The 25258-nt window shown below is 39.7% G+C and overlaps 1 protein-coding gene and 1 long non-coding RNA gene across 2 annotated transcripts in view; one reads left to right on the top strand and one right to left on the bottom strand.

The window, feature by feature from the left end:
* Nucleotides 1-10099, top strand: part of LOC109959170 (uncharacterized) — a 45985-nt gene extending 35886 nt beyond the window's left edge. The window contains exon 3 of the long non-coding RNA XR_002274784.1: nt 10018-10099. This is a non-coding gene — a long non-coding RNA (uncharacterized LOC109959170). The remainder of the gene's footprint in view (nt 1-10017) is intronic.
* On the bottom strand, nt 2155-25208 carry pof1b (POF1B actin binding protein). Its single transcript, XM_020598329.1, has 13 exons — nt 24892-25208; nt 22492-22542; nt 12715-12959; nt 10793-10826; nt 10376-10456; nt 10035-10127; nt 8232-8345; nt 6351-6503; nt 5339-5455; nt 4971-5102; nt 4237-4307; nt 3610-3721; nt 2155-2945 (listed from the first exon to the last, which is right to left on the bottom strand). Exons 1-13 carry the CDS (start codon nt 25189-25191, stop codon nt 2925-2927), a joined length of 1524 nt encoding a protein of 507 aa, XP_020453985.1. The 5' UTR covers nt 25192-25208; the 3' UTR covers nt 2155-2924.
* Nucleotides 25209-25258: the final 50 nt, after the last annotated feature.

Raw genomic sequence — 25258 nt, 5'->3', positions numbered from 1 at the left:
AGGCTTACTAGGGGGGGTGTGAGAGAAATTGAAAAAGTTGGAGAGGGGAGAGGTCAGGGTGGATGGATGGCTCAACAAAACTTTGGATTTTGACATAGCAAACTGATGTTTGTTTCCCATTAAAGACACTCAGCAACACTGGATTTGTTGAATCATGTCCATGATGGTTTCTCAACCTTGAAACTGTTATAATGAATATAGATACTGTATATTAACAAAGAATTAAATTACTATACACAGTGTGAAAAAATGATGCCCATAGTGAATCCACTGGACAATTTTGGCATTTTTCAGCTCATTGCCTTGGTTTTACAGCATGCCCCACATCTTCAATGTTTTGGCTCATTATTGCTGCTCTTTGTTGGTCTGTGTTGGTGTTTTCTGTAGCTACTGTTTTTGGTGAAAACGTACTCACAAACCCAGCATATGCAACCTGCCCATCACCAAACACAAAGTGAGCAACTAGCTAGTAGACAGAGAGATTCTCCAGGAACTGGTTTTACACTTACTGTATATTCATGATGTGGCTAGAAACATGACTGCAAATTGGATATATACACTCAGCTGGCAGTTTATTAGGGTTACATGTAGTTAAGACTAATCTAGTCTAATAGAGAGATGCTGATTGAACTGTATGGCATCTGTAATTTGTGGTGCATTATACCGACAGGTTTCTCTTATTTTGTCCACCCAATTTATACCAATCAAGTAAGGCTAAATAAGAGAATCTACAACAGCACCCCCAACTACATCTTCCAAAAATGTCCATACAGTTGAATCAACACTTCTCTGAAACTGATTCTCTTCTCCAGATTTTAACAGCTTAAATTCAATTCAGGTGGAGCATGAAGGGCAGCATCAATTTGTTGTTACCTTACTTTTGGATAACCTTCTTACAGTTTACAGTTTATAATCTCAGGATGAATAAGATGTGTGTCACTCATTCTTTAACACTTTTTCTTTTGTACCCAGTCCAAATTTTATCTTGTGCACACCACTTATTTTCCATGCACGTAGTTTCAGGGCTGTGTACTTGGGTATTTCCCCAAAATGTTGATCTCCACTGACCTCTTTTCCAGAATGTCAAGTCAGATTATCTAATATGCTCATTGTCAATAATCAAATATAGCAGCTAATTATTGGTAGGCTTCTCTGTGTAATTAGTCACGTCCCAGACCTGGTTGTACGTTAGTAAAGTCGTGACCATTTGCAGTGCTCTGTAATGGTTTGTTCTTTCTGCGTGACCATTGGAGCAGTCAGAACAGTAAAAACGGTTGACAAGGAGCCAAGTGAGCCAAGCCCTAAAGAGCTGGAATGACCTCATTTTCTGTCTCTGCTCCATCAGCTCCAGTCCTTGACCTCAAGTTGGGAGCAGGCTGCTGAGGGAAGCTGGCGCCCTCTGCTGCAGATACTTAGACTAGCAAACTTTGTGGGTCCCATGCTGAACCTTAGAAGTACTATGCGGGATGCAGTGGTGATGTATGAAGGGAACAAGGAAAGTAAGGAAAGGCAAAGAGAAGGAAGGGGACATAAAATTAGGGAAAATGGATTAAATGGAGCAAAGAAAGTAAAGACAGGAAACATATATAGGTATTCATTAGTTCATAGTATAAGCTCAAAGTTCTGATTACTAACCCAGAGGACACGAAGCCTTCAACATGCTTTTTATGTAAGAAGCCTGGACAGTTGACAACCAGGAAAACTCAGAAAGAGACATGACATAGCTTCAACCCAGTTCCCACTGTCATATACAAACACATTAAAGCTACATGTGAGCAGCACATACCCCCGCACCTCTTGAGTCTATCAAGACACAAACTTCAGTAAAATGGTTTGAATAACAATGACACAGTTGATAGATACAAACTACTGTTTAGCACAAAACAAAAGCAGACTTCCTAATCAGAACATGTCTTCAGATGTTCGTCAAAACCATACTGCAGGAAGGCCACTCTAAATATATCAATTTACATGCAGAGTAGCAATCATAGTAACGCATCCACTTTGTCATCTCCTGAGCTAGCATGGCTGTGGCAGCGTTGAAGCGGATCTTATGCTACATAATACCAGTTTAGTGTCATCTTATTTTATTCTCAGTAGACAATAAAGTTCAGTGAAAGTAATGCCTTTTTTTAAAATCAAGAAAACAGTGAATACAGGAGTTATCTATCTTTTATTAAATCGTCTTCAGGTACAGAAATTGTAATAGATCACAGGTGTTCATCTTGCAGTATAACACCCGTTTGGTGATTCTATCGTGACCAACATGTCACAGTTCCCACCACTAATGCAGAGTGCTAATAATGTACTTTATTTACCTGGTCAAAATAATCATTGTATGTTCTCCATGGAAATACTGTATGTTATGCTTGAGTGTTTGTGTGTAGACAGACTCTGTATAGTCAGACTGAGTGAGACATCATATATTATATTTTTATATTATAGGAGTGAGCATGCTAGTCGCATAGACTTTAATGCAAGTTTTTAAATATTAGTGTTTCTCAAATGACATTTAGTTTTGCAGACAACGGTTAGTCTGGATCACAGAGTTTTCCTTGGTTAATTATGATCTCAGACATTTGTTGAGATGTTGTCACTTTAAATTTATTTATTCTAGCAGAATATCTTTGAGGGTGAGATGTGTGTTAATGTTAAACAAATCTCACCCTGTGTCCAGTTGTTATTATTTTTACTGCTACGATAATTCATCCCACAACCACCTGGCTGAAGAACAGTCTCAAAAGGAATTATTGGATTATTTGCTCCAGTTTTTTTTTATAAAAAAAGAGAAAAAGAAACCCAAACAAAACAGTCACCCTATACAGTATATTCCAGAGATTAGGAGGGCTTTCAACCACCACCTGGGGAAGGGGGGGGGGCTCTTCGTCGTTCAGTTACTCCTGTTGCAGAGAAGCGGTGTGTCTTTAAGAAGTTGTAATGGTTTTCTGTTTCAAACAAAACACAGATACAGTTGTTACTCCATCACCGTTTCAGACAACAAGCAGAGCACTTTATTTCTGTAATGCAAACCTCATGCCTTTTTTAATAACCTAAATCTTAGGTGTTTTCTAATTGTTAGCTAAAGTACAGTGAAAACACGTGAAAAAATAAAGGTCACTGTCAAGAGTGTTAGTTTGGTTATGGACACCTTAGGTTTCACTTCACACAATGTGTAGGATTTGACTATGGCTTTGGTGACTCCTGCTGATAGAAAGAGGTTATGTTGGTGTTAAATGGTTTTAAAGATGATAAAATTATACTCATTCGTGGCCTTTGGCTGGTCTTAGTCTGTGACTATTTGCTGCATTGTCCTATCTCTGGCATTGTTGAATAATGTCTAGCGGTGTTGTTACATAGCACCAGAACTGTTAACAAAAGTCTTGTCATGACTAATAAAAATGATGGTTAGAACTACAAAATTAAGAACCAGCTCAGTCTTTTCTAAAAAAAAAAATCCTGTCATTGAAGGATGAGGTACGCCTTGGTAGCGGAACCACGAGTAGTCTGGGATGACAGATATTATTCTGCATTTATTATGTTAAAGAAATTGGGAAAATTCCAATCTCATATACAGTAAGACTACTGCCTTCCTCTCTTCCCCCTTTTTACCTGTTCTCCAGTTCTCTCAATGAGGATGGTCTTGTCTTCTTTGAAGGGTGGGGGAGGGTTCACCAAGTAGTCGTCACTCAGCAGACCAAGCATAGGGTAATGATTTCTGTACCTACACACAGGAATATGTACAATTATGGCTTCAACAGACATGGTGGATAGTTGTAACACTGTAGGGTAAGACAATAATTTGGCTTTACAACATTAACCTCTAGAGTCCTGAGCTTTGGAAACCCAAGCTGTGCGGTCCTCATATGAGGACGCAGGGACTCTAGAGGTTATAAAGGATTGTTTTCAGTTTACTTTAAATTCATCCAGTTTGCTGTCAAATGTGTTATTTCTCCTTTCTGGTGGCTCCATCACCTTAAATATCCATTTTACTCATCTTGTCAAATAGGGTTGTGTTGTAAGTCTTAATCCACGGCAGTTAATTTTTAAGAAGCTGGAACCATTAAATGTTTCACTCTTTTGCTTGAAATATAAGTGAAGATTATTATCAAAATAACTGGTTAAACTCTTCTGTCATTCAGTTGATTAAATGATCATTTTTACTGTACAGACCAAAAACAATGTGACTTAGTCCATACTGTGCGTGTGTAATCTGACAGGTTTGCTGTAACATCGTACCTCTTGGTGATGATGGTTTTGGTGATGTTCTGGGAGTTCTCACTCCTCTCCTGCATCAGCCTCTTGATCTCCTGAGGACCACAAGAGGTCAAGGATCATGTGTCAGCAGAGGTGACAGTGTGTTTATAGAACATTAACTGTTACTCAGCTTCTTTTTAGTTGTAACTTTCTCGAATATGGTGTGACCCACCCAGATCTGTGGACCTGAACTATAGTCGGGGACATCTGGTTCATGGCTAAGCTGCTTTAGCCCTGGCTCATAGCTGGTAACTAGCCTTAGAAGTCCAGGCTTTTGTGGCGGGGCAAAGTGATTTTGGTGGATTCTGTGGACTGTTTTATGCACATAGCTCCAGAAAAACAGACTTGGAAGCTAAAACCTAAGTGATATACCAGCCTAAACGCGCAGTGTAAACACAGCTGGATTGATTAACATACTGTAGCAGAGAATTGGTTGCGTGACACGCATCTCAAAAATGCGACCGAGTCCACTCAAATACAGGACTGTAGTTCTAAATAAGAATCAGATTTGGATTGGCTTTATTCTGGCCAATACAATCCTGTGAAATATGCCGGGATCGGTGCTGATACCGATACTTAGTATTGCATCAGGACATCTCTCTTCTTCTGATTTTGAAATGTGCCATATCAATACATTTTGTGTTTCAGTTCTCTCCTTAAATGGCCCTAAAATAGCTGAATGAAGTGTCAGGATGTTGGTGTGTTATGTTGCAAACCTCCTCCTGTCTGGTGATGATGGTCTGCCGCTGCTCCAACATGGCGAGCAGCTCTGAGATCTTCAGCTGGAGACTCTTGTCTGAGGATGAGCTGTTAGTGCGGACCTCTGTCTGCATTCGTGTTATCTGGGCCTGGAGGAAGAATGGAGAGGAATGTCTAAGTATGTACATGAAAACATTCTGCCATAAAGCTGATCTATTCTGTAAGATACACTTCTGAGCAGCATTTCTTGGTGTGTCTTTATATGTTAAGTATTCTGTATACATACTTAGGGACAGGTGAAATTCCCAACATTCCTCGTGTATTTACAATTGATCCTGAGGATGAATTTCCAGGCCATATTACCATAGTCTTGTTTCATTCTCACCCTCAGCCTCTCTATCTCCAGGTCTTTCTCTTGTCTCATGGCACCAAGCTGCTCGTTGTACTGACGTGACAACTCCTCTGTCTTGATATGCAGGGTGGAGCTGCCTTGGCCTGTCATCTAAAGGACAGAGGGATGGGGAAGGAAGGAAAGGAAATTATCATCCCTGTTATCAGAGTTAATTGTTTTTATTTTCATCTCCTCATCAAAACTTAAATGTCTCAAAAGATTTTTGTGCAAGGCAGAAAACACAAGCAGACAGATGGTGTTAATTTTACTTTGCTTCGAAAGGCCAATTTCCACATTAACTGCAATTATATGGAACAAGTTTTCTGTTGTATAGAAAACATGGGTTCCCTCCAAGTAAAACAGCTTGTTTTCAGCAGAATTTCATACTAACTGAAACATTTGGAATCAATACATACTGCTAATGATCTTTCCAAATACTTTGCGTCTCCTGAAAATTGAGATTCTTTCGCCCACATGAAACATTGTATTTTCCAAATCACAGCCGGGGGCCAAGAGCTTCATAGATCTGTCTGTACATGCCTGAACAGTCCCCCCAAGACACTTGCATTTGAAACATGGAAACAGGAAGACAATGATTCTGTTAAGCAATCATGTGAGACCCTTTATTGGAGTCCTCATTTGGACTGATTTATTTCATGAAGAGGAAAAAAGTTGGCTTGTAAATTTAAATGTAATCGCAGTCAGATGGTTTTTAGATGCAATGCACCAGGTTACCAAACCCAGGTGTTTGAATATATTTTAGATCATGTAAATGCATTAACATTTTTAAACTACAAAGTCTCACCTTGAATCTAAACATACCACCTGTCTGGCAGCAGGTGCCACTATTTATACTCCATCAAACATTTTAAAATAAACTTCAAGATGGTTCAGCACTGGTGACACAAATGAAGTGACCTCGCCACAAGTTATTTTATGAGCACGGTTAAACAGAAGGAGGTCCTGATGGACGCACTGTACGGAGGGTGGGAGGGCTAGTGTTTACCTTCTGTCGAAGCATCTCGTTCTCCTTCTCCAGTGCTCTAATCCTTCCCTCCAGCTCTTTGACCTTAAACCCGCGGCTCGAGTCGGCGTTTTGGGCCGACATCAGCTGGCCCTCCAGGGAACGTTGGGCTGTGTTGGCTTCCTTCAGAGACAGCTGGAGCGGCACGCACATGCACAGATGCACAAAGCAGTAGCAGTTAGATACCAAGGCAGTCTAATACAGTCTTGCAGTAAATGCTACATGAAGTTCAAAGGTGAAATCAAATTTCTAGGTGTTATAATTGATGGAAATCTCACATCAAAAATATACAAAACAAAATGGCCAAAAGTATTTCTATACTGGCAAGGGTTAAACATATTCTGGATTGGAAAACACTCCATATTCTGTATTGTTCATTGATTTGACCATATTTAGATTATTGTGTTGAATGCTGGGGTAAAGGCATACAAAAGTACACTTCAGCCATAGTACATATTGCAAAAAAAGGGCAATAAGAATTGTCCATAAACTTGGATATCGGGATCACACTAATGAATCATTCATACAGTCTAAATTGTTAAAATTTTTTGATTTAGTGGAATATAAAACTGCGGTGTTCATGTATAAAGCTAGGAACAATTTATTACCAGGTGGAATTCAAAAATTGTTTAATGAAAGAGAAGTGGGATATAATTTAAGGGGTCAGTTAAATTTAAAAATTCATGCACTGAATATAAACTTGTGATTTGAATGATGATGTTAAATGGAATTTAGTTTTGTATTGAGAAACTTAGCAATGCGCTTTTGGAACAGGTAGTATAGGAAGTATTGCATGTAGGATGAAGAGTATGATAAAGTGAGGGTATTATAATGGGATGAGATAGACCGTGGGGTAGTTGGCTTGACGCCGGATGTTGGGTGCATGGCGTGGCTGGTCTATGTTTAAGGGGCTGGTCGATGAGGAAATTGGGTTGTTTGGTATGTACAATGGATAGGGCAGTGATAGGATGCATATACGGTGGTTGTTGGGGACTTGCACTGCTGTGGGTCTGAGTGTCCGGTGTTGGGCTAATGGTACCATGGTCTAAGAAAGGGGGTAGGACTAGATAAGTGTATACTTCTTCCTACTCCCTTTCAAGCATGTACTATTGGAATGTTGTGATGTCTTATGGTTATTGGTTGAAATGTCGAATCAATTTTGTTTTTCACAATATCAATTTTCTTAGTTTTACATGCTTGGAAGAAACTTAAAAAAAAAAAGGTTATAGTGTTCAGCTTTTGTTGAAACCATTTCAGTGAGGTGTGTGGTCATTTTGGATGCTGCAATTTGTGACGTGGAGTTGTATTCTTGTTATACCGTCTTTCATAACAATGACAAGACACTAAATATTACTCTAAATACTCAGGCATTAAATCTTTCTTTGAATATTTCCAGTATTTTTCATATAAATCCTACAAGATCCAGTTATTATTTGCAAGATAACAGCAATTAAAACCTAGATAAGAATTTGCATCTCTGTAATGTGTAACTAAAGATATAAGAGAAATGACTGCTATTATAGTAATGCATGTATAGGACTTTTTTTGATAATATTTTAACAGTTTTGGCCATTCTGTCTAATATTATTGCACTACATAAAGTATAAAAAATAAGTCCGATGTGGCAAAAAAACATGAGCAGTCACACAATCATAGAAGCTTCAACCAACCACTCGGTAAACAAAACCTAAATATATGAAGAGTCACGAATGGAAATGTCAGTAATAAACTTCTACCCATAGTTTACAGACTTACTTACTTTTTTTTTTTTATCTGCCATACCTGTAGTTGTGTTTCTGTAAGATTACTACCGATCTATCAGGTGGCAGATAAACCCATTCAGTAATCCAGCCACGGTTTTACCTGGAGCTGTCTGTTGTTTTCTCGAACGGCCTCCAGGAGGCAGTCATACTGCCGAGCTTGGTCCGCTTTGAAACTCAGATCTCTCTCCAAAGCCTCCTTGTCACTCTCCAGGCGCTGTAGCAAGAGATGGCAAAGAGAATCAGTTAGATCTCTATACTAAGAGTAAAAAGGTTAGGGCATTTAGATTGTTTTACTTTGTTTTCACTTTGGATTTGATTAGCTGTGACTCTTTTGACTCTAGTAATGTGGGACTGGATTCCTTTTTTTGTTTCCATTATTCAAATGGTTGTGTTTGTTCGTTTTTAATTTGATTGGGGATCTTTTAGTATGGTACATAGCTGCAGCGGTATTCAGTCGACAACTGTAACATTAATCCAGTGCATTAAAAGATTTATTAATTTCACTGAAATTTCCTGATTGAATAAATAAAGCTTAATTATGTTACAGGCAGTTAATTTAGGACAGCACAGTGGCACAGTGCATTGCTGCTGCACAGCAAGAAGGTTCATGGTTCAAGTCCCAATGGGGACCTTTCTGTGTGGAGCTTCCTCCATGAAGTCTAGCTTTCTCCCACAGTCTACAGTCATCAGGGTTAACTGGCAACTCTAAATTGTCCCAGAGGGTTGCGTCAGGAAGGGCATCTGGCATCCAAACAACAACAACAACAACGGGCGTTTAATTTAAGGTTTGTCAGTTTTTAGGCTTAGTTCATGTATGGCTATGTTATGGTTGTCAACTAAATACCACTATGGCTATGTACCATACAACAGCTAAAGTTACACTGGTAGGAGAAGCTGCATCATTTATGTCATGCGTTAATAGTGAAATCTCTACATGTCATTTTGTGCTACTGCTTACTCCCTGACTTCGTTGTGAAAAAGGCAAATAGTTTCTCAGGAATACAGACAGTAAAAGCGACTCCACCTTGCAGCTTTATCACCAGCCGGAATGAGCCAGTAGTTTTTGCCCTGAAGTCTGCATGTGTCTGGTGTAATTTAAAGCATTTAATAAGCTTGCATAGCTACGTAACGCTCATATTATATAATGTGCACGTTGTGGGGACATACTGTTCTAACCTGACAAGCTGCTGAAAAAAATCTGGATGTGTCTGTACATTTTATTTATGGCTATGAACTGACATATTGGATGTGGTACTCTGTTTTTAATCTGAAACGACGTAAATATGACAAAAGCTGAGAAGGCCTCACATCTGTTGAATTGTCTTTCTATTCATAAACAGAATGTTTCAGATGACCTTGTTCAGTTTAAGGCATGTTTGACTTTTATAAATGGGCAGGCATTACATGAACCCATCAGTCTTTAGGAGCAGGAAGTTACAAAATAATGCTCAATAAAGGTCATTAAATAAAGAAAATTATAGTACCTTCATATGTAAAAAAGTTTCATAAGTACATATAATAAAAATCAAATTAAATGTATAATACTGAAATACATGTACAGTTGTGAGAGTTCAATTTTAGTATTTATAGTTATACAGTAATACAAACAATTTAGATGGAAAGATTGTAAGCTTTACTCCACTATATTCATTACAGGTTGAATTTTTACTTATCTTCAAATTAGAATATAGTGTACATTCAACTACTGCTTATACTGTGTATATATAAGTTATAATAGCAAAATTATACTTGGAAAGGTCCACTCTCTATAGTTCTGAAAAAAAAAACCCATTACACTGAACCTCTATGCTTTCCCCTTTTCTAAAAGTCGCTCTTTGTGGAGGGGTTTGGGTGTGTCGCTTGTTATGTCGTGCTTTTCCTTTCAGGCGGCAGCGACTCTTACCCGTAGGTCCTCAGTCATGTGCAGAAGCTCCTCTCTCAGACTGCTGAAGGTGGAGAGCAGCAGGCGCATGCTCTTGTCTGCAGTGAGACGAGTCTGAAAACATACACAGAAAGAAGAGTCAACACCGGAGGCATGCACACCGTCATGCTGTACATCTGCAGCAAGATAGAACTTTAGGACTTTGAGATATTTTCAACATGATACGAATGCAAATGTTAAAGGTTGAAATACAAATCTTCTGAGAATGGCATGGATAGCATTAAAGATCAATATCATAATAAATGTGAATCAAAATGTAAATGACATTTAATGAAATGGTGATTAAACTCCATCTGACTCACCTCCAGCAGGTAGCGGATTTGTTGTTTGGTCAGTTCAGTGGCTCCTTTGGGAATCAAAGCCTCGACTTCCTCTCTCTCCACCTGAAGACATATACAAATTAAACAACTGAATAAAATAGCGAGAGAAATTATTCCAACTTGGACAAATGTCTGCAGTTGTGTTACTTTTATTTGTACTGTTGAGAAATTGGTTGGTCCCTACAAATGACAGAAATCCAAGAAAACATACAGAAAAATACTGCGTACGATAACAGTGAATCATCAACATTTAGAATCAGACAAGAAACTGTTCTATCAATAAAGATTAAAGTGTGGACTTCCACTTTTAGTTTCATGTCTAGCGTCTTTAGTTTTGTGCCGTCTGAGCTCTGTTGAAATGTCTTTATCAGATGTGAGTGATGCAGGTCTGTTTCTCACCTTATAGTCATTGCTGGGATCCAGCTGGTGTTTCCTGTAACACACAGAGGAAAACCCAACAATGAGAACAGCAGTTCAACTGGAGATACCCGAGAGGTGTGTGTGTGTGTGTGTGAGAGAGAGAAAGAAAACAAAGTGATGGTGTGTTTGTATATGTGAGATTTACAGTTTATCACAGTGACTCACGAGTCTCGACTTCTCAGCCCCACTGAGACAGAGCAGTGTGTGTGTGCATGTATCACACTGTAAGGACAGAAAATAACTGTTGATGAAATGTATGATTTTATCTTGAAGCCTCTGATTCCCTAAAACATCTGGGCACTGTAGTTTTCAGCAAATCTTAACCAGTGCATTTGTTGGGACTACTTTTAACCATGGATTAATACACTGTATATTTTGGTGCTCTAGCGGCATTGTGTCTTAATAAACTACAGTGTGCATGTGTGTATGTGCCTGATAAACAACATGTCATGCAGTACAACAGTGTGGCTTAGTGTTCACTTTTTGGACAACAATGGAGCACTATGGCACAGAGGAACACGATGAATGTAGTGCTTAGTAGGATACATTCATTGTTTGGTATTTTCATGGGATCTGTAATGTGAAACATAGAGAATATCACTAGACCTATCCTTTAGCAGTATGATATTGATTTCAGCCATATTGCCCAGCCTTCACTGTAAGAAAATACACCATAGCCATGCAGGTACAGGTGTGTGTATCTGTGCTGAGTGATTTTGAGCCTCTTATGTCAGAGTTGGCTGACAGAGAGATGAAAAGCTAAAGCTGGATTAAGATGCCGTGGTTCATCTCTCAGTCATACACGCAAAATATCATTACATGACTCAACTGGGCGGAAACTTGATGAACACAACCTGACTTTTTAAACTAGCTTAGAGTTGTAGATCACTCTCATTGGCTACATCAGACCATCTGACCTACGCATCATGTCATTCTCCTTTTTTCTGTCCCAGGTTTACCATCTGCCCTGTATTAAGCAGGGTTCTCAGGCGATGTAGCAGGTGACAGCAGCAGCACAACAGCTGACAAACAAAACTGAACATATAGTACAGTTTCTCCATCTTAAAGCATCCATACCACAGGATTAAAGATAGTTTACTACATCAAAGAAATCTTCACTGGAAACAAATATACCTTTTCAGATTTTACAACTGAACCTAAGTCACAGTTCTCCCTATACTTCTTAGTAGAATTTTCTTCCTTGCCAAGAAAACCATTTCAGTTTCAACCCCCCAATTAATTATGACGGAAAGAATCCAACTGAAACTCGCCTCGGACCTGTTCAAGCACGCTGCTCACGATATTAATCCAAGCTGCACGCCCAGCGTCTGTCTCCATGACAATATCCCACAACTGCTGTGTAGGAGTCTGCTAGCCCGCAGCATATGCCAAGATAATAAAACCACATTAAAGACATCGACACATAAATTCTGTTATTTAAAGTTATGACGTCTGTGGAGTTGGTTTCAACCAGTAAGAACGTTTTGCAACGGCAATGAAGATCTGTTCTAGGAGGAAGACTGCCTCATGTTTTAGAGCCAATCCAAGCCAAAGCATACATGTACAGTAAATGCACAGAATGTACATTCTGTGTGCACTGAACAAGGCAATGCATACAGGAAAAAGATTTTTTTTTTTTTCCCCAAATCAGTTTGTTAATACTTGGCTATTTTTGTCCACAATATTGTTGTGTTCTGTCATTTTATTGCCACTATCCAATTCAGATGTCTTTGTGTGGTCGGAGAGATTTTCAAAATTTAACATATATATTTTGTATAGCTTAATAATATAGTTAGCTATATATGACCTTTCATGGATTGGGGCAGAATTTCCAATTTCTGTAATTTTTAGACAGTCGATTTATGTATATATAAAAACTGTACAAGCACTTCAGCACTTACTGTCCACGGATCTTGGACACATGTTCAGAGATGCAGGAGTGGATGTCGCGGTTCTTCCTGTAAACGTCAGCCAGCAGCTCGCCGAAGTAGCGCGTGTCCAGTTTCGTGGGCTGAGGCACCTCTGTCAGCTCGGTCCTGCACTCCGTCCTGGATGTCTTTGGAGGTGGTTTCTGCTGTACGACATTAACAATCTCCACTTCTTCCACCTCCACTGTCTCCTCCTCTTCCTCTTCCTCTTCTTCCTCCTGGAGGAGCAAGGCCAGAAACAAATTTTTAACCACTGTCCATGTAAGGTTTTTGTACGGTATTATACATGCAAATAAAACGCTTGTGCAGACAGACTGTGTGGTGTGTATGTAAGTTGAAACTGTGATTTTACGATGATTTTACTAGAAGGTCATGTTTAGTGCCCAGAGTTATACAGAACAGATTATGGAGAACATCCAATACAAAATCATTCATTACTACTGTGCTTCTCTTCTGATCACTGCAAGAAATATCATTTCAACAAGGAAATCCTCTCCTTGGCATCTTGCCCAACATCTGCCAACACGGATCATTCTTAAAAAGAAAACCTGATTAGCAGACTGAAAAGCTCATTAACGGCCTCTTTAATCTTCTGACAAAGACATGTCATATACGTGGTTACCTGTGTAATAATCAAAAAATCTCATACTTACCGTTGAACTAATTACTGAAGCCCTTTACGTTCTCAAATATTCTAATAGTGATGCCTCACCGTCACAGAAGCACTTATACTTTGGGCCATATGGTGTACATTTATAATTGTGGTAAATCACCTCTAAGAAGCTCTATGTTGAAACCTGAGGTACCAGGCTCTGCACCTGCCATCCTGCACACTCCTCGCTGCACTTGCACACTACACGTGATCCGAGCCAAACACACCCATCACCTCATGTCAGTGACATGTAGCAACAGAGTTGAGTCAAACTGTTGTTGCACAACCTGTAATACGACAACACTAAGCCGAGCTACGCGCTGTGTACTCTTCACACGGAAAACGCCTTCTCCCTCTGCAAACACCTGTCCATAACACTCTTTGTTCTCTGACAAATTACAGAGTAGCACCAGCATTATTTGTAATGTTAGTCTTGTCTTGTCCCAACCCCCTTTTATCTGTTTTTAAAGAGCACTTAAATACAAGTCTCCAGTGTGATTAAATTTGTTAAAAATAAGAAATGAAGGTTGCAAAAAAAAACACACCACCACCTGTGGTACCTATATAGATAATGGATGGTTGGAAGACAGATTAGTTGAGTTTTCTGACTAGTGTGTGCTTGTTGATTGATGCTTTTAAGCCTGATTTTACCCTCACATCATACTTAATATATCCAAGGGTGCAGCTGTTTTGCCTTGTATGGTGTGCAGATGCACAGCTAAGGCCCCAAGTCTGTACAGGGCCTTACCTGTCCTAATAAATGCAACATATTATCACAGTTACTGGACAAATTGAATGCAGTACTGACTTCCTAATGAGTTGCTTTCAGTCCGTGATTAAAGTCTATGATTAATAGTTCTGTCAAATCGACGCATCAGATAAAAGCAAGTGCATGAGATCTTTCATGCCTGTTGAGTCTGTCCTGTGGTTCCATCACTGAAAAAGATAAACATACAGTAGACGCAGACAGAAAGGATCCTGCTTGAGGTCATGTCTTCTCAAATATCAAAGCAGTGGCTATGCAGAGCGGTCCAGCCACATCTCACAGAAGTCCAGGAATTGCTTGGGAGCCAGAGTTTCCAACATTCTGTTGTGGATTGTATTATACTGACAGGTCTTTATAATCTTAGTCCACCTCTGCCAAACATTATCTAATGCCAGCTTGTCTGTGAAGGATCACTAGCTTTCTCTGGTTTATATAAGCACAAACTGAACATCTTTCTCATTTGGCGAGGTTATCTTGTGCTCTCGGTTTTTGTGATTTTCCACAATTTCCTGACACGGAGAGATTAATCAGAAAACAAATTGACTGCACGCATTATGTACAAGAAGGGGCACCGCCACAAAAGAAAAATCCATACCGATAATTCCTCTCACAGTGTTCATTATAAGTTTCATAAATAAAGGATTTATTGCAGGATAGTTGTATATAATAGAATCAGAAATGTACATATGTTCCCGATGCTGGCAGTTCAGAGTATAAGCAAATCCAGGTGTTTTACCTGCGTGAGTCAAACCTTAATGGGGCCTTCGGAGGAATACACTTCCATACGTTTAACGTCTTCATTTAAAAGACCAACTTAAGTCACTGTTATCTTTAATTTTCAAGTGCAAGTAACAACATTTTCTCAGGTTGTCTCAACAGCCCACTGATGGGAAATATACTCAAAATAAATTTGATAAGCATACCTATGAACACAGAGTAATGGAAGTGGAATTCACCATTGTATGAACAAGTGACGCATGACAAGAGTGAATCCGAAAAAGGCTTATTTTCTGCTAAACTGAAGAAAATGTTATAGTGACAAAGTATGAGCCAAAAGCACCTTAAAAATAAATGATTAGAGGTAGATTTGTGCAAACCTGTGAAGCTATCTTTATCAAACTGGTTCAGATCTCAGTGTCTGAATAGGAGCTTGGCAACAAACCAAGAAACTCAAATATTACACAACTCTGATATCTGACAAGGTTTTAAAGTCAGCTCCTGTCTGGCTGCAGTGGAGACTGAAACCTGGGATTAGGTTTATGATCCTGCAGAGGTCAGAGGTCACAGCAGGACCAAAAGCAGGCACCTTTAGGGCTGTTATTTTTATTCTTAAACATGAAATCCAAAGAGTACAACACAAGGTATAAAGTGAATACTGTGATCACATGGAGGTGGGTGTGTTTCAGGGCTGAAGGGCTGTGGCTGCTATAGTTAGATGCTTGACATTCCTGCAGAAAGCAGGAAAGCAGAGATGACACACCTGAACCAGTCTGGACACTAAACAGAGCCTTTCAAAACAGTATTTTAAGTTGAAGTTTGGGTTAATTTATATCTACAACTTTGAGTTTCTCCTGGACACAGTACTGACACAGCTCCACGAAGAGTAATAAATGATTTACTGCCATCTTTATATTGTGGAATGCATTGAAACTTTTATTATGGTGAACCATTATGTATGCTTGGACCATCTCTCAAACATTTAGATCAGTATCAGTTATAATTTTTCATTTCACTCTTTTATATGCTTATGCATGCAGTGTCCCCAGTGTTGCCAGGTCAGATGAGAACTACAGTGAGAGGCCGAGAATTTGGTTTCACTTTCTTGTCCCTGTCTGGAGGTCACACCCTGGGACAGGTCTTTAACATTACGTTGATGTAGTCAAATTTGATCAGCGCCTTTCTGGTGGCAAGCACTCCAAGTATTTTCAGGACCAGCAGAAATGCTTTTACATGCAGTAAAAAGAGCATCCTAAAAGATGATTAAGTCATGTTGGCGTCTCTGGTGCATGTGTGGGAGAATAATGACACAAATCATTGTGTGAGGCTCTCAGGACAGAGTAACACTAGAGGTTGTTATTGGAGAGACAAGTGTCCTGTTACCACACAGGCTCTTTGTACGAGTCTCTGTGAGCGCCTTTGTGCATGTCCTGCAAAACATCTCTCATCAAGTCAGTTTTTGTGCGATTCAGTCTGACAGTGCAGTAGGTTATTTCAGTCTAAACTGAATCTTTTCATTCTTATTTCTACTAAAACTCTGGAAATAATCCGATTTATACTGATAAAAGTAATATGTATTCTTACTGCATTTGCAAACTATTCCCTTGTTTGAAGAATCAGAGAAGAAAAAGAAATTACAAGAAAGGAAATAATAAAATAAAGATGTGAAAATAAAATTCTAAATAAGAAACACCCACCACCACTGCATTAGGCCCAGCTCAGCACAAAGCCAGAAATCTCTCCAAACGTTATTTAACTGCAATTCAGGATTCAAACCAGCTATGCTGATATCCCAACTATGCAGCTGATGACCTTCTGACCCTGGTCTGGTGATCAGGTGTGCAAATAAAAAGCTTCAAGCCTTTGACAGCCACGATACTCAAAGAGATCTTCATCCTCATCACAGTGATGCAACATAATTGAGGCTCACCACCAGTTTCAACATGTGCATATGTGCACAGACAGTGTCATTCAGAACGTTTATCTAGAAAACCGAACTTTAAGCAGAGAAGCAACATGAGAGTCAAGCTGAAAGTGTCAGTCAAGTGTGTTTGTTCTCTTTCATGGAGCAAAGCCACTCTGCCAAGTGAAGCCTTTCCAACAGTCATTCTCATGGCTGGAGGCGATTCACAAGTCACCACAGCAACACAATTTTGTGCCGAAAAAACATCAGTTCAGAAGGGAGGTCCTGTGTGTGAGAGACCCACTGCTGTCGCCGTGTCAGATATGGAGCACCAGGTTGCTCACAAGCATGGAAAACTCAAATGCAGCCTTAATTTTGTCAATGAAAACTGATGACAAATATTCACTGACAGCCAATTTTTCAGAGACTAAAACTAAAAACAATATTTGACAATAGGAACTATGACAAAATGTTTTATATGTTCCGTCAACAAACAAAACAACACAACAGTGTGAAAAATGGACAAATGGACGTTAGGTAATGACCATATTGATTCTAAATCTTATTCAGTGACCTGCTGCATCTGTGGAATCACAGCCTGCGGCTCCTGATCAGTGCAACTCCGCCAGTCAAAATATCTCTTGCTCAAAAGTTGAATTACTTGCTTGACGTGTTGTTCTGCCATTGATGAGCTACCATTTTACCTTCTGTCACTGGCATCTGACATTTCATGGAAGAAAGGGGTTCATGAAGTAAACGCATGTAAGATTCAGTGAAAATTAGACAAAAAGCTAATAAAAGCAGCCTAGGCAAACTTAGGCAGCACACCAATATATTTGGGGGGGCGGGGGTTGATCATCTGCTGAAAATGCAGAGTGGTTGGTTACCTTTCACTAGCATGAATCACCACACACATCACAGATTCATTCTGCAGCTCTGGTGCCAATTAACAGATGTTTCCTCATTAGAGTGGATGTAGTCTTTCAGTGCCAATAACCTGCCAGATCACTACTGAACTCCTGCTTGCTACTGATCGGTTATGGCAAACAGAATGCGAATCAAGTGATCATAATGTTACACAGAATAATGAAGAAAAGCCAAAATGAAGATTCTGCCCATTTATCAGGCTGAAGGTTTCACAACCATGAACCAAACCAAAAGCAGAATTCCACCAGCTCTAGGCAAATAGTTCAAACTGGTTTAAACAAAATGATGTAATTATACCAATGCCAGAGAACCATGTGCAGATATAAAGTGGCTTCACCACAAGACCATAATTCAGTTACACAACCAGTAAGACAGCTACAGAAATGTGTGTCTGTGAGCAGCAGACAGCATACAGATGTGATAAAAACAAACAGATGACCTACAGCTGTATGAATCTGAATGAAAAGAAGTCAGTGTGTACATATATGAATCTGAATGAAAAGAAGTCAGTGGGCTCAGTCAACAACATGTGTACATGAGCGACTTTCACAGATACTCTATCTTGTCAATCATCTGGCTCCCCTGCAAGAAACAGAAAGGAACAGTGCTATCTAACTCATAACACTGTAACAAGAGGGTACAGATAAATATTTCTATCTAATCTGGTGCAAGGCTGTATGTTGCTGGCAAATGACTGAGGGTGGGATTTTTATCCTGCAGAATGAAGAAGAACAAATGTGAATTCATAAAGCCACAAATCAAGTCCTGACAGATACAAAGTCATTTTATATTAGGGAGAAGAAAAGAATGTTATTCATGCCCATTAAAACTAAAGCCATGCTTTCCTGTTTGGAGCTACTGTGGAGATTAACACTAAAGACATGATGTCCTGTCTAGGGCTCTAGTCTCACTACAATGTGACAACCTCCTTCACTGTCCTGTAATTAAGTCTGAACACTTCACATACCCTGGAGTGGTGAGAAAAGCTTCTTACGAAGCAGTTGACGTGACAACAAAAATATTAAAAGGGAACAATGCTGAAGCACACGTCTCAAATACAGGCCGTCACATAGGTTCAAACACTACAAAGTCATTTTTAGTGTCTCAGCAGTAAACATGTCTGTCAACTTCCATTCCTCTTAACCACATTTCTTAGCCCAACACCTTTCACTCAGCTTAACAAGATCTTATCCCCCCCGCAGCCCCAAGCTGTATGTTTTTGGTTTCCTCAGATTTGACTGTTTGCAGAACATCAGACTTCTGTTCCTGCTGTCGTCGCTCTGGATAATAAGAGAACAAATACCTAAAATGTAAGATGTGTCTGAGCTAAAGTCAACACTACGCTGCCACAACAAACTTTCTAAGGTAAATGTTCTTCACACACACACACAGTAGCCGTCACTGAACTGTAAATAACTCAGTTATATTACATACTGTTCTCTTCTGTGCTATTGATCTTGAAAGACAAAAGTGAAATTATCAAAAGTAGAACTGGCGGCGCTGAGAGAGAAAAGATAGAGGGGTTTGTTTATTTAAGGCTTTTAATAACTCGTGTGTGCAGCATAGTTTTCTTCATGTTGCCAAAGGTATCTGACAAAACAGCTGTGGAGTTTTTTTTTTTGGTGGTGCAGTTTAGTTGTTTCGGTGGAGACGAAGCCTCAGTTCTTTCATGTACTCTCTAACTATGTGATACTTCTGCTGCACCAGGATCCACAATCACACTCTTCACTGTCAAGTGATTAATAACCCAACACACACAGCTGTGGCTGTAGCCTGTACAAACGTGTACGTGTCAGCTCACAGCTACAGTCTGATCCATATGGAATGTGTGGACCAGTCACTGAGGAGGCCGACACACCAACTGAGACCACATGTGGTTTTCTTTTGCTCACTGAGTGAAAGTAACGATGCAGTAGCGATCCTTGTGTGTGAGGATATTAAATCTAAGGTGGTATTTTCATGGTAGTCATAACTTTACTAAAACAAATGTGCCATGTGTATGTCTCATAATATGTGAGTATATATTATATTTGTATGATGAACACGCGTCAATCCGGTATTTATTTTTTATGTTTTGGTTTAACACAACAATAAGCGTTGCGACTCTTCATCTGTGTGTACGTTCCTGGAGTAAGAGTCGGTTACTCAGAGCTGGTTTTTGGCTTTGCTTGTTTACCACACCTTCCATTCTGACAGTGAGCCTCATTTATGAATCACGGTGTGTTGGCAACACAGTTCTCAGCGACTTTGAAATGCTAATCTCTGTAAATATATCTACTTATCTCAGATGTAGCCACAGAAATCAGTTTTGTGACCAAACTATTTGACACCACTGTGCAGCTTGCAGGTGTTAAGACAGTAACGATTTACATGATTTTAAAAATCGTATTTGTTAAGTAATGACACCGTACAGTTTGTGGTACTTGGGAGCAATGTTTATATATCAATAGTTGTCAGATGGTGTTTAACATAACACATACAGTATAGCCAGGTCTCTTACTGTACATATGTCTATCTACATTAAGGTGTAACTTTTTCCATTAAAAATATCTTGCTGTTGATTACACTTCATATTCTGACACCTTTCAACTGTAAAGCATTATACAGTAATTACTTATGAATTTAAAAAGCAGATGAATACATTTGAAAATTAATCCACTTCATCAGTTAGGTCTGTGTCTGTTTGCATCTCAGAGTACAGTTCAACCCGTGTGCGTGCATTGTGTCCTTGTTGGAGTCTTTCTGCCACTTTACTGCAAACATATCTCAGCTTTACCCATTTCCCTCCCACACCTACACCTGCACTTCAACTCTGCCACCGTCGCCGGGTCTGTTTTTATATCAAACATGCTGAAATTCTAGTCAATGACCTGAAGGTCCCAAAAACCGCAAAAAGAATGTCATATTGTACAACAGCAACACTAACCCTGAAAGCAGCTTCTGAAGTTTTAAAACCTAATCAAGTTAAAAAAAAAAAAAAAAAGAAGACAAAAATCTAAATGATTAAAATCAGAACCAGGCTCAAACACAGCCCTTTTCCTCCACTCCTGTAGGAAAAGAGGAGGAGGGGGGGAAGTGGTCAAGATGTTTAACAACCAGTTCTATTGTCTGGATCCAAAAAAAAAAAAATCAAAAGATTAAGAGTTCCTTTTCAAGAGAAGCCCAGTAGCAGATTACTGTCTGAACTCTCGCTGGCCAAGTTATTTTTCTGAAGTTGCTCCTGGCACAACACTGAGCAAGATTACAGACAACGCAGAAAGATTAAGGACCTCAGACTGTACTTACAAGAATGAAGACAAAGGCCAATTAAAATAACAACAACAACATACAGTGCAGCTTTATGACCACACACACACACACTTTACTGACTTTGATCAAGTGGCTCTCGACAACCAAATATCAAAGAGCCTGTAAAAGAAACTACTGCAAATTTCTTGTGCTATGCATGAACCCACCAATCCAGACCATCCTCTCCAAGAAATCTCACATCTTCCCCGATGTTCAGAGATAATGGCTTCTGAATATTACACGCAGCAAGTTCAAATGTTCACCTTTTCCTTGTACAATAAATGCGCTGTAGTCCCTCTCAGATCCTCACACACCTTAGCCCTTTATTATTCTTATTTGTTGTGGTTTTATTATGGACATTTGCACTGTATATTTTGTCGATTTGTTTTTTTTAATCTTGCCATATTGTTTTTTTATTGCTTATTGAACTGACTTTGCTCTGGTAGGACAATAAACAAACAAAATGAAGGGAGTGCTATTAATTAACACTATTAATTAATTAGTTAATCACTAACAATAAATTGACACTTACAAAAAGAAAAAAAAAAGTTACTATTGCTGATTCCAGCACTTCCAAGGTGACAAATTGATTCCTTTATTTGTTTGAAAACAAAAAAAATGAATAACTTTGGGTTTTAGACTGTTGGTTTGATAATAAAATCAATATAAAGCCATCACTAAAGGCCTGTGGATGATTCTCATGCACTTTTTTCTAACATTTTATTCAAAAAAAAAAAACTTAAACATTAATAAATAGTCACCCTTGAAGTATTCACTTCATCAAAGGTTTACAAAGCTAAATAGGATTACTCTGTTCTTGTAACTGCACTAAGGACTTTCTCGGGTCATGCCAAAATAAACAGCATTGAAGTGTCATCACAGCGGTTAGAAATCAGAGAAACTACCTGGTTTGACAACAGTCATATACATGACGCAGCAGGTTCAAATCAGAGGAATGTACCCACCCACAGGCCTCTGGGAGTGACCGGACACACCCGAATATAACACCTCCTCTAAATAGCTTGCCAGCATAGTGAGAAGGTCTTGTGATTATGAACAAAGTGCTGTTCTAAACAGTACGTGTTTGGAGGCAGGGCATAGCTGCACACACAGAGCATGTGTGAACCGCCCCCAGCAGAACTGGGAAGACTGTAAAGTTAAAAAAAAACAAAGAAGCCACCTGTTATCTTGCTGTTCTTACACACACTGCCATGTTCCCATATTGCGGTTTCATGCAGATGGGTGTGGCTGCACAGAACCAGCAGATACACTCAACACTCCCTCTGCATTTTCCCCTCTTCTTGTTTCTCAGGTTGAAGAAACAGCTCCATGTTCACAAAAACGAAAAAAATTACACTTCCAGCTTTGACTCATTTAAATTTTACGATGCGAGTCACAGCTGCTGCCTGTGTGGTTTTACACAGGCAGGATCTAGTAGTTTTAAATCGATGTGTCTGTTACATTAAACACCAAAAAAGATTCTTTGTGTGTCCTTACCTCCTCATGACTGGACGAGTGGCTGAACACCGAAGACTTCCCGCTGATGCTCTGGAATAACAGAGAAAGAGGTGACTGTCGGGTTTAAACACAAAATAATGAACTTCAGTGCTTGGCTCACTACTCACAGAATGCATAGTTTTATCTTTAGCCTTTAGTCAAATTTTTTTTAAACCATGTTAAAGCAAATCAACAAAATAAATATATACTAAATAATCAACTTGATCATCTTGACCTTGTGTTCAGCCCTGAATCAAAAGTGAGGCACCACTGGCCAGTGTGTTTTATAAAAGCTGACTGTGTGATTCCTCCTGTTTCAGACCTGCAGTATATCATGTAGGATGGAGGGGAATGTGTGCTTATTTACTGCAGCATGAACAATCACATTAATTCAGTGCCTTCTCCAATAACTCTAGCATGATAATGCCTATCAAAAGCTTTCATAGTCCCAGGCGACTTCTCCAGAAAAACGTTCCCTGACCTTAGATCAGTGCACTCTAATTCAGCAAAGGTGATCCAGCCAGATAGAAGAATGTGTTTATCTTCCAATGTAAGGGGTGTGTCGCACTGCTTCTCTGTCAACCATTAATATTCAGCTCTCAAACAGCAGAATGAAGTTGAATTTATAAATTATCAGGACAGCAAGCAGCTCAAAGGAAAGTCCTGAGACCGTCCCAGCAATATTCTGTGGACACTATATCAGAAAGTGATTTAATAAAATAAGGAGCTGAGGACAGCTGAGGATAGAGGACAGTAGGTAGCAAGAATATTATTATCAGAGAGATAAACTGGGGGAGAAAAGATATCCAAATATTTTCAGCCTACACCAGAGACCTTGTGCCAGCCATCCCAGAGTTGAAGGCCAGGACACTGAGGAAGTGGTTATCAGAGCAGGAAAGAGTTTTCTGGCAAAGCTTTCACACGTCTGAGAACAGACTGGTGCCACATAACAAGTCATCAAGGAGGAAGTCTCAGGTAAAGCAGAGCTGTGTGTGAGCACATTATCAGACGAGCTCTGAAGCCTGCAGCACAGTGTGTGCTGATTGAAGTGACTGTAGTAATACCACATTGTACCAGTATCTATTTAACAGTCAGTCGGCTGACAAGGGGCAAGACTGGCAAGAGTTTTTCAATCCTTCAATGGGCGTGAACCGACAAGATTACCTTCACTACAGTTCATTCTGCCAAAAAAGGAAACCAATGGCAAACACTTGAAAGCCAGATACTGGAAACACCCCTAACAACACAGCACCTTACCGCACATTCATTGGAACTCTAGATGCAACAAAGGTCCCCTGTTGACATGATATGGTCTTAACCCCTAAGCTACCAGGTAACAACTGTCAAGTGTAACTATTCACTCCTATATAATAAGCGTTTTAAGGGAAATCTCAACATAGCTTTACAAGCATAACAACAACACTGAAATGCAACACTCATTTTATACTAAGAAAGAAAGGTTACATTTGTATAGTAGAAAAAAAATGATTCTTCACTACTGCCAGCATGTGGAAAGTCCTCCACAGGTACAGCCCCAGCTCAGCCATCTTTCTATATTCATGCTTATTTCTGATCACGGACTGTGAATCTTCATAGCACAGTGTCAGAAATAATAAGTCGCTGCCATATGGGTGACGTGCTTACGCTGCTAGTGTTTTACCCATGACTGCAAAGTGGTTCATACTGTGACTGACAAACTGATAAAATACCTCAGATGTTTCCACAGGTGAGTGCACTCAAAACAGCAGCTACAGATGTAGACAGATAGTCACATTTACAGGAATTAATTACTCAAGGAAATCCCAGGATTTCCAAGGAAGCCTGTAATAAAGACAACACTGGACTACAAACACCAGAGCAGACGCTGCAGAGCAGCACAGAAGACTGAAATCTAATTTGTGTTTTCACAACACCTAACCAAACTCTGTTCAAGCTGCTTACAAGTTCACGAGTGTTGCTAGTTATTTCACACACAAGAACACCAAATACCCAAAGTAAAAAAAAAAAAAAAAGATATCAGGATATTAAACACACAAGTTATAGAAGTTATAGTAGCTTTTGCTTTTGTACAGTTTTTATGCTTTAACTTGCCAACTATACATTAAGTAATATATATTTAGGCCCATTAAATAATGGTGGTAATAAGGTTGTTAAAGGTGACTGAACACCAAATGGCAGGTAGGGGTTACTTTAAGCTGTTTGGATGCAGGTTTGTGTTAAACCACATTACTTACTTAACTGGTTGGCACTAAATTAAACTACTAGACTATTGAATTTGCCAAATAATATTGTGTTCACGGGATGTCACATTCTGCTGAAGCCCCAAAACACTTTGGGCCACCCCTGCTTATGATAACAATGAGCCTTTCTGCAGGTGACAGCTCTGAACTTGGGTCTCACCTCCATCGTGCTCTGCCGCTGCAACATGAGGTCGGACTCCTGGCTGCTCACGCTGAAGCGCGGCATGCTCACGTACATCGGTGACACTACCTGTTGCATCATAGGCTGCGGCATCAGCACGTAGGACTGCTGCTGCTGCACCGGAACCAGGTACCGCACCGACTCGTAGCCGTTCACTGCGTACGGCATCTGGGACACCGACCCGGCCGAGACCATCGTGCTGCTCACTGGCTCCGGAGAGGACACGTTCACGGTCCGATAGGTCGAAGTCGTGGTTTTCTGGCTCGTCTGTAAAGACATGTTGACTGATCAGCGGAAAACCGAGACAAACTCAGCAACAGCAGAAGGTCAGATGTTTCCCAAAACA

Source organism: Monopterus albus, unplaced genomic scaffold (assembly GCF_001952655.1).
Source record: "Monopterus albus unplaced genomic scaffold, M_albus_1.0 scaffold38.1, whole genome shotgun sequence".
NCBI classification, from domain to species: Eukaryota; Metazoa; Chordata; class Actinopteri; order Synbranchiformes; family Synbranchidae; genus Monopterus; species Monopterus albus.
This window is presented reverse-complemented; position numbering and strand designations above follow the sequence as displayed.

What these genes read in the sequence shown, in the direction of transcription:
- pof1b (XM_020598329.1), bottom strand. Translation starts at nt 25,191, where the DNA reads ATGTCTTTACAGACGAGCCAGAAAACCACGACTTCGACCTATCGGACC. An exon ending in ACATGACTGAGGACCTACGG is followed by an intron (nt 8,346 to 10,034) that starts GTAAGAGTCGCT and finishes CTCTTGCTACAG; the next exon opens with CGCCTGGAGAGTGACAAGGA. An exon ending in TTGAGAGAACTGGAGAACAG is followed by an intron (nt 2,946 to 3,609) that starts GTAAAAAGGGGG and finishes TGTTTGAAACAG; the next exon opens with AAAACCATTACAACTTCTTA.